Source organism: Notechis scutatus, chromosome 1 (assembly GCF_049901735.1).
Source record: "Notechis scutatus isolate UNSWTSFEM ecotype Mainland chromosome 1, rNotScu1.2, whole genome shotgun sequence".
Taxonomy (NCBI): Eukaryota; Metazoa; Chordata; class Lepidosauria; order Squamata; family Elapidae; genus Notechis; species Notechis scutatus.
The window spans coordinates 59,420,038-59,438,588 of NC_142009.1; the positions used below are offsets into that span (position 1 = coordinate 59,420,038).

At 34.9% G+C, this 18,551-nt stretch overlaps 1 protein-coding gene across 3 annotated transcripts in view; it reads left to right on the forward strand.

The window, feature by feature from the left end:
- Nucleotides 1-18,334, forward strand: part of LOC113421276 (uncharacterized) — a 124,076-nt gene extending 105,742 nt beyond the window's left edge. For all 3 annotated transcript variants that reach the window (XM_087965391.1, XM_087965388.1, XM_087965382.1), the window contains one exon: nt 15,714-18,334. In XM_087965391.1, the coding sequence (XP_087821517.1) occupies nt 15,714-15,842 (129 nt within the window). In that variant the 3' untranslated portion in view covers nt 15,843-18,334. The remainder of the gene's footprint in view (nt 1-15,713) is intronic.
- Nucleotides 18,335-18,551: the final 217 nt, after the last annotated feature.

Below are 18,551 nucleotides of genomic sequence, written 5' to 3' on the forward strand. Positions count from 1 at the left end.
TACAGAGTCGGGTAGAGTATTCCAGACATTGACCACTCTATTGCTGAAGTCGTATTTCCTGCAATCAAGTTTGGTGCGGTTTACTTTGAGTTTGTATCTATTGTGTGCTCTTGTGTTGTTATGGTTGAAGCTGAAGTATTCACTGACAGGTAGGGCATTGCAATGTATGATTTTATATACCATGCTTAAGTCAGACCGAAGACGGCGTAATTCAAGGTTTTCTAGTTCTAGAATTTCAAGTCTGGTGGCATAAGGTATTCTACAGCGAGTAGAGGAGTGGAGAACTCTTCTTGTGAAATATTTCTGGACTTTCTCAATTGTGCTAATATCAGATATGTAATGTGGGTTCCAGACTGATGAACCGTATTCGAGTATTGGTCTAGCAAATGTTTTGTATGCTCTGGTTAGTAGTGTGATATTACCAGAGAAAAAGCTACGTGAGGATTAGGTTAACAACTCTTAATGCCTTTTTGGCTATGTAGTTGCAGTGGGCTCTAGCACTTAGATCATTAGAGGTGAGTATTCCAAGGTCCTTTACAGAGCTTGGGTCATCAACAAGATCTTGACTATTCAGCTTGTATTTTATTTTCTGATTTTTTTGCCAATATGTAAGACAGAGCATTTATTTGTTGAGATTTGAAGTTGCCATTTGTTTGACCATTCTGATACATAGTCAAGATCTTTTTGTAGGGTAGCAGTATTGTCTGTGGTATTGAACAGCTTTACATCATCAGCGAAAAGAACGCAATTGCTCTTAATATGATCACAGAGGTCATTTATGTAGAGTATGAAGAGAGTTGGTCCTAGAACACTGCCTTGGGGGACACCACTATTGACAGGTACAGAATTTGATAGGACGCTCCCAATTTTGACCATTTGTTGTCTGTTTGCCAGGAATGCTTCTATCCAGTTATTCAGTTGTCCAGAGATACCATAGGATTTTATTTTTAGGAGTAGTTTGTTGTGTACCACTGAATCAAAGGCTTTACAGAAGTCTATGTAGATTGCGACTATTGCTTTGCCCTGGTCGAGTTGTGTCGTCCATATGTTTTTGCAGTGTAAGAGTTGCAGATTACAGGATAGTTTTTTTCTGAAACCAAATTGTTTATTGGAGAGTAGGTTGTTTATCTCTAAGTGGAGGATGATGGATTGGTTAATAATTGATTCCATGACTTTACAGGTGACGCAGCATAAGGAGATTGGCCTGTAATTTTCAACTAGGCTTGGGTCTCCCTTTTTGAAGATGGGGATGACTGTGGCTTGTGACCATAGGTTAGGCAAGGAGCTGGTCCTGAAAGATTTTTCAAAGATTATGCTTAGAGGTTTGGCTATGGCAGTGGATAGCTTTCTTAAGAAGTAGGCACATATTCCATCCGGTCCAATAGATAGAGATGGTTTTAGATTGCGTAGTGATTTTTCAACATTGTCTTCTGTGAAATCGATATGTATTAGATCATTATTGTTATCTGTGGTACGGCTAGGAAATACTGGGCATGATCCATTGCTGTTTACAAATACTGAGCCGAAGAATGTTTTAAAGATGTTGGCTTTAATGGTGTTGTCGTTGCAGTCTTTACCATCAGGTCCTATCAAGGGAGGGATGGACCTTGAGTCTTTTAGTTTATATAACTGAAGAGATAGGAGCAGCTACTCAAATAATTTATTTGTTGTGTTTATACACATAGTCTGGCAATAAAACTCAATGTAGAAACCAATTAATGGATATAATATAAGAAACTGTAACTTAGTAAAACCTGAAATCTACTTTAGTTGTTTCCAATGACGGAGAATATTTGTAGCTCACAATTGAAATGAGGGGTCCTTGAGCTTGGTTGTTTTCTTGCAGATGTTCCATTACCCAAATTAGGTAACCTGACTAGCACTAATGATGTTACCTAGTTTTTATAATGAAATGTCTGCAAGAAAACAACCAAGCTCAGAGAGCAACAAGAGCACCTTAGTTTTTTTTTCTTACCAAAAATGATTATCTTTAATTTGAACCCTGCCCTGAGGATGAAAATTGATTATTTCAGTAGTAAAATGAAATTAGGGGATGAAGATGAATGGTAAAGATGTTTTTTGTAGCTTTCTTCTGTAGGATATTAGCTTGTCAAAGATAACATTTCCATCATTAGCAGAACTAAAAAAACAATACTTATTCTGATACATGCCAGAAAGAATAATCTGTTGTGATATATTCCGGGAGACAGCAAATTACAATTTGAACATGATACATTTACTTACAGAATTTATACCATGTCCATTTAGATTGTGGCCCATGCATTTCTCTTTCTCATAGATGAACACATCTTTGAAATGTACTGGGAAGAATTGGTTTGGTAGCTGATCATTTTCAGTATTCTATGGTGTCTGCCTTTTGAATCTACTTACTGTCTGATGCAGTCAACCCTTGATTTCTGTTGATAATTCTTTAAGTCTTCAATGAATGAGAACTCTTGATTTTAAAATCCCCTTTGCCAGTTGCAAATAATACATTATGCTGACTGTTTTGATAAAGATACAGTATGATTTTCAGTGTTGTAACTGAATGGTTGCTTAATAAATAATCATTAAGCAAGGACTACCTGTATAATGTCATCTTCTTACCTAGTTCCCTGAGTTTTTTGGAGTCCATACATCATTGTCATGAACTGTCCTACCTACCTTTCCCTCCCTCTCTTTTTTCCTTTTAACAAAAAAGTCTATAAAGATGAAAATATGAAATAGATGCACTAAGGACCCCAAAAGCTTTCAACAAGCCTATTTAGCAATTGGCGAGAAATATACTGTAGGTGATGAAGAAAAGGTATGCCCCCATATTTTTTCACTGGCATTACTACCCTTGGAGAGGCCTCTTTGGAAGAACCCCAGCAAGACCTCTGCCCTAACAATATGGAAAATTACAAATAAATTTAAGATAAAATAAATGATTGTTAAGGTATTTGGAAATATCTTTTGAATAATGAACTTTGGAATGAAGACTTTCGATAAATGTAGAAAAAAAAGTTGTATCAATTCACCTACTATGTAAGTTCATTCAAAATGAGGATCACATAAATTATGTTTACATTTACTTGGTTTCATCTCGTTACAATACTCTTGTTGAGAGCATTTTGAAGTATGAATTGTGAAACCCTTTTGCTGTATATCAATATCTTGGAAGTATACGCTTGGTTAGATATTTTTTTCTTTAACGAATGTAGTACTTATGTACTAAGTACATAACAATGCACTTATAATTGTGGAGAAATGAGAATTAAAAGTGAAAGTTATTTAGTGTTTATCAAAACAAACAAAACATTTAATCAAATAATAAAGTTTGTAAACTCCATAAAAAGCATCATTATTTAATGAGCAGAGACTATTTTATTAGATTCTAAATTTCATTAGTTCTAGAAAGAGACACTGCTCTCTCTCTCTCTCTCTCTCTCTCTCTCTCTCTCTCTCTCTCTCTCTCACACACACACACACACACACACACACACACACACACACTTCATCCAGTTATAGTGCAACCTAATCGCTAATCTCATTTGTGTTCTTTGATAATCTGCTTATTTATTTGACTAAATGCTTATTGAAAAGTCAGGCAAAAGAATCATTTGGGTCAAGCATTTAAGGATGGAACAGTTTAAATCCTATTTTGAAGGCGGTTCCTCTTGAACAATAGTTTTTTCCTCTTGACTATGTTAGTTTTGAGTAATTCTTATCCATATGCTGTACCAGAGCAAAGCAGTTGGAGAGAAGAGAAAGAAGAAAAAAGAGCAAGAACAGTTAACTATAGACTTTTTTGTTTGTGGTAACAAATGAGTAATTTGAAATTTTAAAAATTGTGGAGAAAGTAGCTTTATACAATGAAGATTCTATACCAGAAGATGAGAATAAGTATCATAGAATCAGAGGAGTTACAGCCTCCTAAAGATATTTGAAAGCTGGTATATATAAAGATGAATTTAGTTTTCTGATGCAGTGGGAGAGTATGGCAAAATCAAGTTAAAAGCAAAGAAATTTACACTAAACATTAGGAAGAACTTTCTGGTAATAGGAACTGTTCAGCAGCAATGGAACAAGCTGTCTTGGAAACTCACAGACTTTCTATTAAGCAGAGGGTAAACTGTCATTTATTTATTTATTTATTGAAAAATTTATTTGGGTTTTAACAAAAAAAAAAACATAATACAAATAAAACATCTTTCTTTGAAAATAGCATGGCCCCGGGTTATCACTTCTTCATACAGACACAAACTCAATTTCATGCTCATTTTTGTGTTCTATTCCATATCTTATTACTGTTTTACATTTTCTACATAGTTTTTCCCCTCTTTTAATTTTCTCAACTTTATTTGGATTATCTCATCTCAATTCAAATCATTATATTTATACTTTTGTCTATCCTGTTTCAATTTCATATTATCTTTTCTCATTAAACAAATTTTCCCCTGTAGTTACTAATTGGAGTATGACACCTTTATATCTTTTAATTTTATCCATTCAACTCTTATTTAAGCTTCAATTTATGCCTTTACAATTATAACATTCAATATAAAACATAACTTCCAGTCGAATTCTGCTTGGTACATTCTTAAAATACACACTATATTCTTAAAAAGATTATATATATATATATATATATATATATATATATATATATATATATATATATATATATATATATATATATATATATATATATATATATATCACTCATTCCATTCCAATTCAATTCTATCATTAATATTCATTAAAATCTTAGCATCTTTAACATTTCTTTTCAATTAAATATCATACTTCCTTGGGAACACTTATAAACTTTCCATAATTTATTCTCCCCCCCCATATTTCTCTTCACTTATATTTTATAAATCATTAATAATAATTAAAGTGTTCCCATCCTTTCCTAATTTAATTCTCTCATTCACTTTATTTCATTTATTTATTAACAAACATTCCACTAGATTACGATAAATATTTTATCCATCATTTTAATAATATTTTCTAAAATTATTTATATTTGTAATATAACAATACTATCTTATGTACCTTTGCAGAATCCCTTTTACAATTAAGTTTTAACCCATTATATCTAAACAGGCTTATACTTTCAATTCTTATACCTTTTCCCTGTTTCTCTATATCTTGTTTCTGTCCTTTATAACTTCTTTTCCTTTCCTTCTTCCCCCTCTTCTTCTCCCTCCCCTTTTTGCCCCCTTGTCTCTCTACTTCTAATTCTCTCTTCTGTAATCCCCTCTTCTGTTGCTTTCTAATATTATACTTATTTTTCAAACTATTCTTTTTTTGGTTGTTTTTTCAAATCTTAAACTTTTCATTCTCTTTCCCCCCTTTCCTCCCCCCATAAAATTACTTGATCATTAAAGATGGCTTCTTCTTTGTCCCAGTCTTCTTGTCCTGCAAGCGTTTCTTGTTGTTTCTCATAGTTCCAGATCTCCATTTCTAAGAGTTGAAATATGAAGCCAAAAGAACCTCTCCCTTCTTGTGCATCTTCTTTGTACTTTTTAAGTTCCATTTTCAGTTCTTCTAAAAGTGGTGCCTAAAACTGTCATTTATTAAAGATGCTCCAGCAGCAAATTACCACCATTGAACAGGGCTGGAATTAGTGATGGAAGTATGTGATTCTTCCTCCTCTTAGAGTTTCACCCACATGTTAACTTTTTTGGGGTTGCAATAATGAGAATAATTTTTGTTGTATATATTTGCATAAATTGTATTTTTTCTCTAAACACAGTAAATTAACTAGTTAAGTTTGAGCAGATAGAAATTCTATTAATATCATATTTAATAGCTAATATGTTCTTGTTAATTTGTCAGTAAGCATACCTATATCAAAATACGCTTTATAGAAATCCAGATAATTGAAATCCCTTGAAGCTTTGCTGCCTAAACAATTTGTATGGCTTAATTCTGCACTGAAAAAATAAAACCAATATCATTTATGAAATGTATCTCTGTATAGGAAAAATTAGACATACTTTTTCAAAATTATCTATGCATGCCCAGAGATCCACAGAGATTTCATAAATATTCGATATTAAGAATAAATGGAATGCAATAACAGATACCTTTATTAAAAATACATTTATAGCGTTGGAGGAGGGGAGATTACATGTCTGTTTTTCAAATACATTGGGAATAAACTGATGGAGATTTCATCCCGTGATCCAGGAGAAAGAGATTTTCCTCTACAGAGGTAGTAAATTTTCAGTGTTCTTTTTTTCTTCTTCTTTGTGATGCTTGTGGGAATTTGATTCCTTTTCATTTAATCCTTTTGCTGTATAATACACCCAAGATTCTTACCCTTGACCTCTGCTAGTAAAGCAGTTTTTCCAGAGGTAAATGTACTGTGCTGGCATGTGCAGCACTAATTCCTTTCTGAATGGATAATATTGTCTGCCTTGGATTGCTTAGCTTTATGGGATTGCGGTGTTTTGAGCCAATGCAAATTGTTGGGTGTTCTATGCATGAGCATCTTCACTCATTGCACATTAGCCATAAGGAATCCATTCATTCCTTGCGCTGTGGATCCTGGGGTTAGCATCTGATTTGCATTACACATAAAGGCCATAAAGCTTTACAAGTACATGTACCAGCAGCACCCTTTCAAAGCTACACCCTTTCAAAGCTTGTGTTGGTGGTATACTGGTGCTACTACATTTCTGTAGCTCAGTGGTAAGGAACACAGGTTTATCTCTCGGAATTTCCAGCAAGACTGGAGAAGATCTGTGTCTGAAATTCTGGAGAGCTGGAAGTTTGCCTTATATTGAATCAGAATTTTCATCATTTTATATTGGCTGGCAGCAATTTTTTGAGATTTTTATGAAGAAATTTTTTAGTTTGCTTTAACTGAAGAAGCAGATAGCACTTGAGCCTTTTTATTTATTTTGATGCAAATGGCTTATAGCTTGCTGTGCTTCAGTTACTGTGGAACAATATTTAAATAAGGACAGAGGTCTGACTCAGTATAATATAGATGCTGTTTTCCTAATATGGTTTTGATGGGATATTATGGGAATTGCAAATTGATCTCTGTAAAATTAGCCTAAATGTTAACAAAAAGCTACTTCGTCTGCTGTGAAAATGTTAGCAGCTTAAAGAAACACTGGTTCTCTTGGATCAGTCTTCTCCAACTGAAGTGTTCAGCTGAATTGTTGAAATTATAGCTTCAAGAACTGCTGTATTGACTGAAAATTTAGAAGGTTGTAGGCTCAATTTACCTGGAATGACCATTTTGGGACAAGTTGGATAATCCCACATTTGTTATGCAAGGGACTTTTTATACAATATTGCTTCCTGTATGGTATTGCTTCATCTTTGATAACTTTCTAGACTGAATCATCAAAAATTGAATTCTAAATATTATTTCAACTGAACTGAATTCCTACTACTTCAGCATGTTTGGTTTGTTCTTCTGCAATAAAATAAGTTTCTTTACGAAGTCTTTGAATTGAGATTGACTTCATTCCAGAAGTACCTGAACAGTTTGTTACATTAGCCCTCTGGCTTAAAGGCAAGACTGTTTCCATTGCTTGCCAAGAACCTAATCTCATTCATCCAACCATCATGATTCTCTTGGGATGTTGTTAGAATTGGCTACAAAACAGGGGAAACAGCATTGTAGTCTGGATCATCCAAGCAAGAAGTCATTGGAATAGAAAATATAGACGTGAAAATAAGAGGAGAAACATTCCAGTAGTGCACATAAACTCTTCTATGAGATCCACAAAGATTGCAAAATCCAGAGAAAATAAGTAATGACCTATTGTCCTCGTTTCCAAATTAGGGAAAGCAGATTGCTACTGAGTCACAATTCTGTTGTTTTAGCCATATAAGGGAATTAGGTATCTATCTGTTAACAGCCCAATTTATAAGTAGAACATATTTTAAAATATCCCAGTCTGTTAAGTTGATACAAACACATGCAAATATATTTTACTTGTGTTTGAAGTTTACTGTTTGTATTATATCATAACAAAATCATTTTTCAGTGCAAAGAGAGTGGGGATAAATAAAAGCTATGATTATCTTGTCTTGATGTGAGTAAGAACCAAGACCCAGCTAATTTTCTAATATGCCTGGTTAGGTGTAACAGAGCATAAAGGCTCCCTTTGTAAAGAACTTTTGAAAGAAGATTGGGCATTGTCTAGTTATCCCTTTGTACAGTTGCCAGTGGCCACCTGACAACTTTGTAAATACATTAGCTCTGGGATTTTTTTTTTTTTTTTTGTCCTTAATGAGAACATTGGCATGTTTATTTGGCCTTTTCACATAAAGCCACCCCAGCAACATTGCAACTGCCCTATAAGAGAACTAAACAAGTATTCTTTCTAATATTGTAAGTTGGAACTTTAATTCAACCATTTTCTACAATGTGATGGACTTGAACCGTTGCCAGAAGTGAATGCTTAGAAAGTGTCTGGGTGAAGGAAGTGTCCTGGAACACAATTCCAAATCAGTGAGGGACATAATATCAAATTATATCTGCCAATGCAAGCAGAGAGAGCTCATATAAAGGGAAGAAAAAACTGTTAAAATAAAGTTCAAGCCAGTGGAACATTGCTGGTACTAATCACACTAGCAAATTCTTCTGTAATTATGAAACTGTTGATATGCTGTATTTCCTCAAGCTAATGGTAGAAGTTAAAACAATAATTTGGTAATTAAAAGAATTACAGAAACAATTGTTTAAAAAATGCTCTAAAATGCACATGGGAAAATGAAAACTATACTTAGCTATTGAATATGACAGCATTAAAATACTTCAGTAGAATGGTAGTAACAAGTACCTCCAAAACCTGCAAAAGAAGGATGCAGTATTTGGCGCTTGTCATTGTTGTCCTCAGGACCTAAAGCCAACCAACCAAATCAGGAATAAAATAATGGGGAGAGGGGGGAGAGAAGAGAGTTGCTTGAATAAAGCAGTGGTTTAGCAAGTAGAGCCAATGGCTTAATCCCCAGCCATGATGAATGTTAGATTTGGCTTTCATCATACAGCCACAGATCTACAGCTGATTTAAAACAGACGAGGCTTTCTGTCAGCTTATTTTTGCCTGTGGGTGGGCTAAAAAAGTAGCAGGATAAAAGATCAACATTAGAATGTAAAACTGTGGATTGGGAATGGTATTATTCTTGAGATTTTGAAATCTTTACTGATCTAATACAATTGTTTCCTGCTTATTTGCGATATACACTTTAAAGAGAATGTTAGGAAGATACCTCTGAAATAATTGGAAATCCTAATGGGGGCTGATAAGAAAATGCCTTTAATAGAATTGGAAGTACCTTTGTTGTTCCCAAGAATATATCTCTTGTGCCTTAGGCACAATTATATACTTTTTTTTAACCTCCAGGTTTCTTAGAATACAGCTCCAGTTGGCTCAATCATCAGTAGTTTCAGTAGTTTGGAGTCATTGGAATCCTAATCTCAATCAATTTGAGGAGACCAAGTTGAAAAAGACTGCACAAAAAGCAACCTGTTTCAGGCTGTTGGCATTATAAAAGTAAAGAAAAGCAAATTGCTGCATTCTTGTGGTGTCTTTCATGCTGTAACAAGTTTGTCTGCCCAAGGTCAGAAGCAGAAACAACCAAGCTTCTGACATACCTGACTATCAATCCTTTGGATTTTATTCTCTGTATTTTATGTAATCAGTCTACAGAGTTCTTTGGTCAATGAGAACTCCAAAATAACGAATAAATACAATGGAAAACCAGTAAGATTTCCTTCATTATATTTACATGTCCTCCATTTTCCAGGTAGTAAACTTTTATGTCTGTCTAGATTGTTTTTGGTAACTAATTTGCTAGTTGAATCTGCAAAAGAGAATGCATGCTTCGTACTAGGTTGGTAAGTGGCAAGCATGCCATAAAGAGCAGAGAATTAACTGAAAATTAGTGGCTGTGGTGCTCCTTGATAAAATATCTATCACATTGTGTCCAAATGTCCATCAAGAGCTTACACTGGCCCAATGTCTGATTTTTTCAACATAGACCACCCTGTCCTCGAATAGCTGGGTGGATTGAACATTAACATTTGAACCACTGTAAGTCCATGTATTTGCCATATGCTAAATAAAATAAATAGTCAGAACCATAGAGTTATAGTGTGTTACATTTACTCTATTTCCCATGATAGCATTACAAGATAATTTTGGTAACAATAGTTTTAAAAATAGCTTCTTATTTGCAGCCTACCAAGATTTGCAGCCTATCAGATGTTTCTGATAGGGAAACATCTACTGTGTTTCTCATATAATAAGGCCGTGTCTTATTTTTTTTTTTTTGAGCCCTGAAAAAATGGCTAGCCCGTCTTTTCGGGGGTGACTTAATTGCCCCCCCCCCCCCTTTGCATCTTCGGGCGGGCGGCGATGGCTTGGATGTTGACCTTGGCATTGGTGGGGCACTTTGTATCGGGGTCAACGCAGGCAGCACCATATCCAGGTGTGCAACAAAAGTACTTCCTAACGGCAAGCCCCCCCACCATTCCCCCCATTTCGCATGTTTTAATATAGGCCTTAATTTGGGGGGAGGGGCTTAATTTCATTTCATGCCTATAAAACATGCTGGGACTTCCTATTGGGGGAGGCCGTATTGTTGGAGAAACAGGGTAGTTGTTCTCCTTCAGAGAGCATCTATTAGTTGGAGAAATATGCTTCTAAATGTGACTTTTAGAGTAAAAACATCCTAAAATTCACCAAGGTTTAAAAGGGGCATTTAATACTTGTTTCTATTTCAGTTATTGTACTGTTTTCTACCACTCCTTCAAAAAAATTTTAAAAAATTATTATTATAGTCAGGAAGAAAATCCATTAAAAAGAGAAAAATAAAATAAGATCATAATGCATTCTGATAGCAGTAGGAATCTTTTCTTTTGATCTGTTGCCAAAACATCCAAAGAAACTCAAAGATACTTTCAAATTCCTTTTACCATCTCCTCTCTCTTTCTTTGTGATTTCACCCCTTATCATTTAAAAGAATACATATTTAGGGAAAGAAATAATCTCTTTCATATACACAAATCATATAAATAGGGCATGCAAAGTAGGAAATTATTGTTTTGTTTCTTGCAGAGTCTTTGGTGCCTTTTGAGTTTGGCTGCTTGTTACTTTACCCAACTGGTAAACAACATCACCAGTGTGAATAACAGTGAGATTTGCTCCACGTCTGAAAGTGGACAGGTACACTCAGAGAGCAACCAAGAACCCCACACTTCCAACCCTGAACCACATATATTCTCTTCTATCATTTCTTCTTTCCAGGACAGACTAGTTACATCTCCATTTGAGAGATTTTCCTTTGCCTTGGTATTTCTAACATGCCAACAGAGGGGCAAAAAGGCAGTTCCAAAGCAGAGGAGCAACCTTGCAGGTGGTACATGTCTTACTTTTATCCATCATCTTCTTGAAAGACCTCTTGTGACTTGCCCTAAAACCTATCTTATGTCTAACTGGGGTATGTTAAATGACTGCATCTAAGGAAATATATACTTGGAATATTACTTGATGTATTTCTTTACTTGATACTATATATTGATATACTTTATATATTTCTCATGCAACCTTCATGGATCAGTGTGGTACCTACAAAACAAAGTCAAAATTTTGAAGCCATAGAATGCTTCAAGCCAACTAATAATCCAACATTTTTTGATTTTCCATACTTGAATATTTTCATCATAACTGGTATGTTGTCCAGTGAGCCATATTTCTGTGAAATCTTTGTTTTCCATTAATATGACCCCATAAAAACTCCAACCCTGGCTTTACTCTTGCAATGCTATGCTAGGGAGTTTTAAGTTCTCTTCTCCCTTTCCTTGATGGATTAGCTCCATTGCTTGCCTGCAGCCAAAAGTTCCAGTTGCTGTTTGTTCACCGATCCTGTTGGTTGGCATTTCTCATTGAAGAGAAGTGCCAAACTCTTTGTCCACTTTCCTTGCCTCCCTCTCAGTAGAGTACTGGCAAGCAGTTTCCTTGCACGGGGAAGGACAAATCTGTCTGATTAATTCTGCCCCTTTAATTCTAAATAAAGGTTGCTATGTTAGTCTCCAATTCTGAGGCCTGCCAGAGCACACACCATCCATAATGCCACAGCAGGCGGCTGGTGAATGGAGACTTTTTAAAATATGCCTCTCCTGCTGTGTTCTTGCTGTTAGCCAAGCCTTCTGGCTGTGTAGGAGGATGTTGGATATGATTTCATGAAACTGAGCTATAGTTGGTTAATTTCTAGGCTGAGCACTAGTTTCTTTTCCTTTAAGCTGGCACCTTGGCATGGGGAGGGGGGGGGAGAAAAATGTGTTTGATTTACATTTGTCTGCACACTGCCCTAACTTGTCCTTCCAGAGCCAAAGTATGAACCAAAATGGAGTTGGTATGCAAAATCATGATCTTTTTAAACAACAAAGCCTTACACAACATCACAAACGCAACAATATATACTAGTAAGGACAGTAGTTTGCAAAAATCCATATATTAAATAGTGTTCTGTACAAAAGTCCTTATTTTTTAGAAAAATGTAGCTGAAAGAATGATTTTTCTAAAAAAGGTTACAAACCATAAAGATGGGAAATAAGAAGAACTCGACTGTCCAAGTGAAATGGAAGGTTCATCTTAATCTATTTGCTATCTGAATGAAGCATCTTTGTCAGAAATTCCCTTCATATTAAAATTATTTTGTGCTATAAATGTTTTGCTTTATAACAAAGGTTTTGTGTGATAGTGCTGAAACCCATCTCAGTATAAGAGAGAGCTAAATAATACTACTTGTTTCACAAAGAGTTGAAAACTCTTTTTATAGCAGAAGTCTCCAATGTTTTTATATTTGAGAAAGTGTCATGGCTGCCATTGCAGACATTCATGCATAGAAGAACTGCAGTGGTTTGTTTGACAAGAAATGAAACATATGTTTGCTGAAGCGCCAATTGGTGAGGCTGAAATAAAAGCAATTTGTCCAGGAATGTGAACTTCTCAATTTAAAATATTGTTTATTGCACTCTTTTCTTATTTTGAATCTAAAAACAGCTATGGGTAACTAGACTGATTACTTAAAATTACAGAGAATAAAATGCAAAATATTGATAGTCAGGTATGTCACTTGAGATTGATTGAAACACATAATGTGGGGGGGAATATCTAAGTTTTAGGAAGTACCTGTATTAAGATAGCTATAAGAGGTATAAACAAATCAAAAGTTAACCCTTCGCTGCTGTCAGAAGTTCTGCATGATATAAAACTGGATAAGAGAATATCACAATATTTGATTACTCAGTCTCAACTATTTAGATTTCAGATTGCTTAATTTGTCTCTCTGTCCAGCAGATTCAGCTTGCTAAAGAATGTGCTCTCATATTGACCCTCAGAATATACAACCAATTACTTTTGTGACTTTTAAAACAGGAACATCCATTTTTATTTCAAAACCCTAGAGAGAGAATGGATAACTTAGTTGTCCATTATGCTACCTTCTGGTACATTTGTATTTAAAAACATCCATATTCTTAAGATTTTATTTTTCTCAGAAAATGTGTTTGTAGATTAACTGATAGGCAGAATTGCAGACACAGTTGGCAAAACTGAATCAAAATAACATAACTGCAAAAGTTTGCACGTATCAAATATACATATTTGGAAAAAACATTAGAGAAAAAAATCAACTGTAGGTCTCTAAACCAAATGATTGTGTAAACATTCATAAAATGCTAACTAATGTATTTGTGAGTTTTACTTTACGGTCACTGTTTATAGCATGTAATTACATATTATTAGAATTATAACTTGAAAAATTGTAGCATTTGGGGCAAATTAGAATAAGGCATTCCTAGCAATAATGTCCAATAGCATGCTTTTATGTATTTTTTTTTAAAGGAAACTTTTTAAAAATAATATAACAACCATTATTTAAAAGACTTTAATGGGTTCATAAAGAAATGCATTTATACATGTTTGTATATATAACCATTTATGCCAGAACTAGTTAGCTATATGAATACTCTTAAGGAAAGTATTTTATAGATAGAATGAAGTGAGTTCCAATCCATGAAAAATGTTGTGCTATACAAATCAATTAGATTTAAAGTGCTAGAAGATTCTCTGTTTTGCTGCAACAGATCAACAAGTTTGTTTCTCCGCATGCTGCATATATGGACACTGTGTCTTGCATGACTGTTCCAGCTTTGACTCAGCCTATCTATCCTATCTCTTGCTGTGGTTTATTGCACAAGTCAAATCAATAACACCACAACATTTTTCTTCAAAAGTAATGTTCGTGTTGCATTAGGAAGCAACCTCTTAGCTACAGCTAAGTAAAAATATCTAAAGTTCATGCATGCAGGCAGTATCTTTTATATTGTAAATAAGAATGTTTAGACAGGCAGTTTGGCCAGGCTGCCAAACTGCTGAGTTGTATCTTCTATAAAAATAAAATGCCTGCCTTATTTCCAAGATTATGAAAGAAAGAATGTTGCAGATGATTTGATGGACCTTTCTCCATCAGACAAAAAGATATGACCCTTTTCATTGGCTCAGCCGTACAGAAGCCTTCAGTTCATGATTTCTTAAATCAAAATCCCTTAAGGAATATGCATTGATGAAGGAGTGAAATCCTGAATACAGTGACCACTTCATGACAACATGACCCTGAAGTGTAAGGGGACAAAACATCTAGACAAAACATCTGCTAATTGTTTGTTGAAAATCCAAATCTGTTATAAAAAGGCTAGCCATCCAAAATGCAATAAGCAAACCCTGGCATTTGGAAAGTTGTGTGCTAAGTTGGTCATGAAGTAGGAAAAGAGAAAAAGAATAATCAAAGTGTTTAAAATCTAATCTGGTTATAACCAGGGTTCAGTTCTCTTCAAAGAATGCAGCTTGATGCCAATCCAGCTTTTGTGGAATAAAATTACTCTTAGAAAAATTGAGAGATGAGATGTTTTGGTTTGATTTCTTTTTATGTTTGATTGACAATTTTGTTCTAGTAATTGTTATTATTGAATTTTTTTATTTCACATACCTACCTTCCTACCTACCTAAAAGCAATAGCTTATTTTCTTCTATCCTTCAGATAGGCTGGACTACAATTCTCTTCATATCCCCGCTTCAAGCCCTCCATTAACATTCTGTCAAGACTTACCTATATTTATTGGAATTTATAATAAGGCCCGTTACTGCTAGGTCATTATAACTGAACTTTTAAAAACAGTTTGTTAATTCATTTTCACAACCTTCTAAGATTAGTGAAAGCATTTATGCAAAGACATTAATTTTTGAGAAGATTTCTGATGAAAAGATTTTATATGGTTTTGATGGTCTAATGTAGGATAGAAAGATGGGTCAATAATTATTTTGTAGTCCCGATTCTTTAATTACTTTTCTCTTCTTGAATAAGTATAAAAATACAAATATACTGAAGGGAATTTTCTAGTACTGTAAAGTTCCTAGTACCCTTTAAACCAAACATCCACGCATAAGAAAACTTAACTTGCAGTCATGATTTCACACTGTCAGGACTTCATTTATATTACAGTGTATTGAAGGCATATTTTCTGCTTTCCTATTTCTTCAATCTGATTTTAATATAATTTACAATATTTACAGTATTAAGCTTTGGAGCTACCTCAATTGTGATGCTGTAGCTTAATAAATGGATATGTTGTCATACATTCACCCCATGGGCACTGGTAATTATCTCTCTTCTTCTCCTCCTCTATGCAGCATATCAACAGCAGCCGGCCCCCACCTCACTTTGTGTATGATCCATCAATTTTTGCCTTCCAATCCCTGAGCACCTTGAAGCCTTTGAGCCCAATAGCTCCAGTTGAAGAACCATCATGTGCCTACTGACCGATGTACTCAAAAGTCTCAGGAATCATCATATCAATCAGCTGCCCCGGGACATGGAGGGCACATATTTTCAATAGGTACCAGGATCCTTGGTGTCAGGAGATTGGTGTCTTGTCTCTTGTCTGTTTTACATGCCATTACAATTTCTGAAGATTTTCAGAAAGGAAATCTGTGTGTACTTAGCAAACTAGCCACATAAGTTGCGATGTAAGTATCAAGATACAATTGTCAGAAGGCAGGTTTCTTATAAATGGAGTGAGCACATTACCCTTATAACTGATCTTCAGTGGGTGGTAGCACTTAGCCAAGCTTGGCTTATTTCAGAAGCTAAGGTGGGTAATGCCTGGTTAATATGTAAAACCACCTGAGCAGTCCAAAGTTGTTAACCAGATTGGTAAATAGGAAAGAAATCCCAACTCACAGGGGGGGAAGGACATCATAAACCAATTCCATAACATCACCAAGAAAACAGCATGGATGCAGTCCTAGGAGTTGAGCTCAGCTTGAGACCATCTTCACGATATATTATAAATGAGCAACTGCCCATGAAATGCCGACTTGTAAGCTGCTTTCTTGTTCTTTATCTAATAGAATTACTCCTTCTATGTAGGAATGTTCAGTAGACTAGGATTTATCCAGGAATTGGAAGGATCTCTGCTTTTAGTGAGTCCTGAAAGACTAAAAACATATGTTCTTCATCTCCCAGGGTAGGTAAACTTATTTGGTTTTGTGCCACCAAGTTATAAGGCTAGAGCAAGAAGCTTACTGAGCTGTGCAGCATCTGAATTGCTTTGAAATTAGTAGAGTATGAAGTTAAAGAGAAAGCTATGTATTTTGTTCAGCACAAATAGAATTAGAGCTCTACAGAGCCATAGGATATTCTATAACTGGATAGATATTTGCAGGTAGAAGAATAAATGAGAAGTTATAATTTGCTTTGATGCCTCTGGGCATCCTTTATAAAGCCTTGTGAATGTCACATGATGTTTTCTTAATGACGTTGGAATGAATACTGCAATGATTGGTTTGCACATCCAATAACATGCCTTTTAGCACCCACATTGTAAACAGCTTTTAGTCATAAGATGGTAACACAGAAGGCAGGAATATGGCTATAAATTGCTTTTGATGCATAACCCACTGGTTTAGGTGGATGTTATGTTAGACATACATATGTGGGTGGAAATACTTTACAGGTGTTTGCATCATGTCTTTTTAATTTTGGGTTTTTTGCTGGTAGGAGTAATGGGCAAAGCAGGCACCCATGTATTTTATAGAGGCACCCATGTATTTCAAGCTCAGCTCTTCTCTACACATTGGTGTTAGGTTCTGCTTTGCATTGACACCTGAGATACCAATTATTCATGTAACCAGTTGGCCCAATTTGTCAGGTTTTTGTGCTAATCCAATGAAGCCTATAGTGTATTCTGAGGTTTAGTAAAGTAAGTTTTAACAACGTGCTATATTGTCTTCTCTATATATGTCAAAGACATTTCAGTCTCAACTTGTATACTAACCATATGAAGAACAATCTAGAAAGCACTCCTATGTAACATATTTTTAATTAAAGAATATTGAAAATTATAACTTGACCACTGTTTGGAAAACTTTTTTGCTGTCTTCTACAATTAAAAAAGTAGACTTATAGAAGTTGAAGATGGCTCAAATGGGGTGGGTGGGGGAGAGGAATAGACAACAGCTCAGAGATTCTTTTTATCATTGTAATCTTAAGGCCAGAAGCTTCCTCATCAGAATGAATTAACTCAGTTGTTTTTAATCCAAGCTGTAAATATGTTGGATTTATAAAACCTGGGGGCAAAAGCATGAGAGTAAAGGAATACATGAGTTATTTCTTAGCTATATCAGTCTATTTAAGAAGAAATCAGGGATGGATGGGCACAATCCTTCTTAAACCACTACTAATTAAATAAGACAAGATGATATTCTTAATTGGTTTATTGAGAATAAGTTCAAAATTGACATGCAACAAAATAGTTTTTGTTTTTCAAAGCAGTTGTTCTTTTCTTCTCGTTAAAGGAGGGAGGTTCCCTTTTGTCTTCTAATCCTAAAGATGATTGTTTTTATAGGTCAGTGCACATGTTGAGAATCTATAATTCCAAAGGATTTGGCCTTCATATAGTAATGATAAGGGCAAACTGTAATGTGAGTTTGCTGTTTTGGCAGATTAGACTTGACCTACAAACCACCAGCACCTGTCATGGTCAGGATAATTTGGAATGTGTTTTCATGCGTATAAAACTGCCCTCATTTGTTCCATAGATACTGCAGAATGTTTTGGGTTTTTTTTTTTTTTTGAGTGTGTGTGTGTGGGGGGGGTGCTGACTGATATAGAAGATATTGTTATGATACTCTAAGATGAAGGTCTGGAAATTGAGATGACCGCTGATGAAGTGCTTCTCTTTAATACTTTTTGTAACATTTCTCTGTCTCTGGTTTTTAATGAGAAAAAATAAAATTATATTTTAACTGCTGTTATTGTCTCTCCTGCTTTCTCTCCCTTTACTCTGTCTGAATTCTAAAGCCGTAAGCAAATTCAAAGCATTTTTAATGTCACTATTGTATAGCAGTCTACCTTTGGAGTCAACATTAAAATATTTTCATCCCTCAAGAAGAAAACACGAAGTTACTTAACTAGAGTCTCTTGTGCAAATTCAGTAAAAGTATGTAGGCAACCTTAGCTTAAATAGA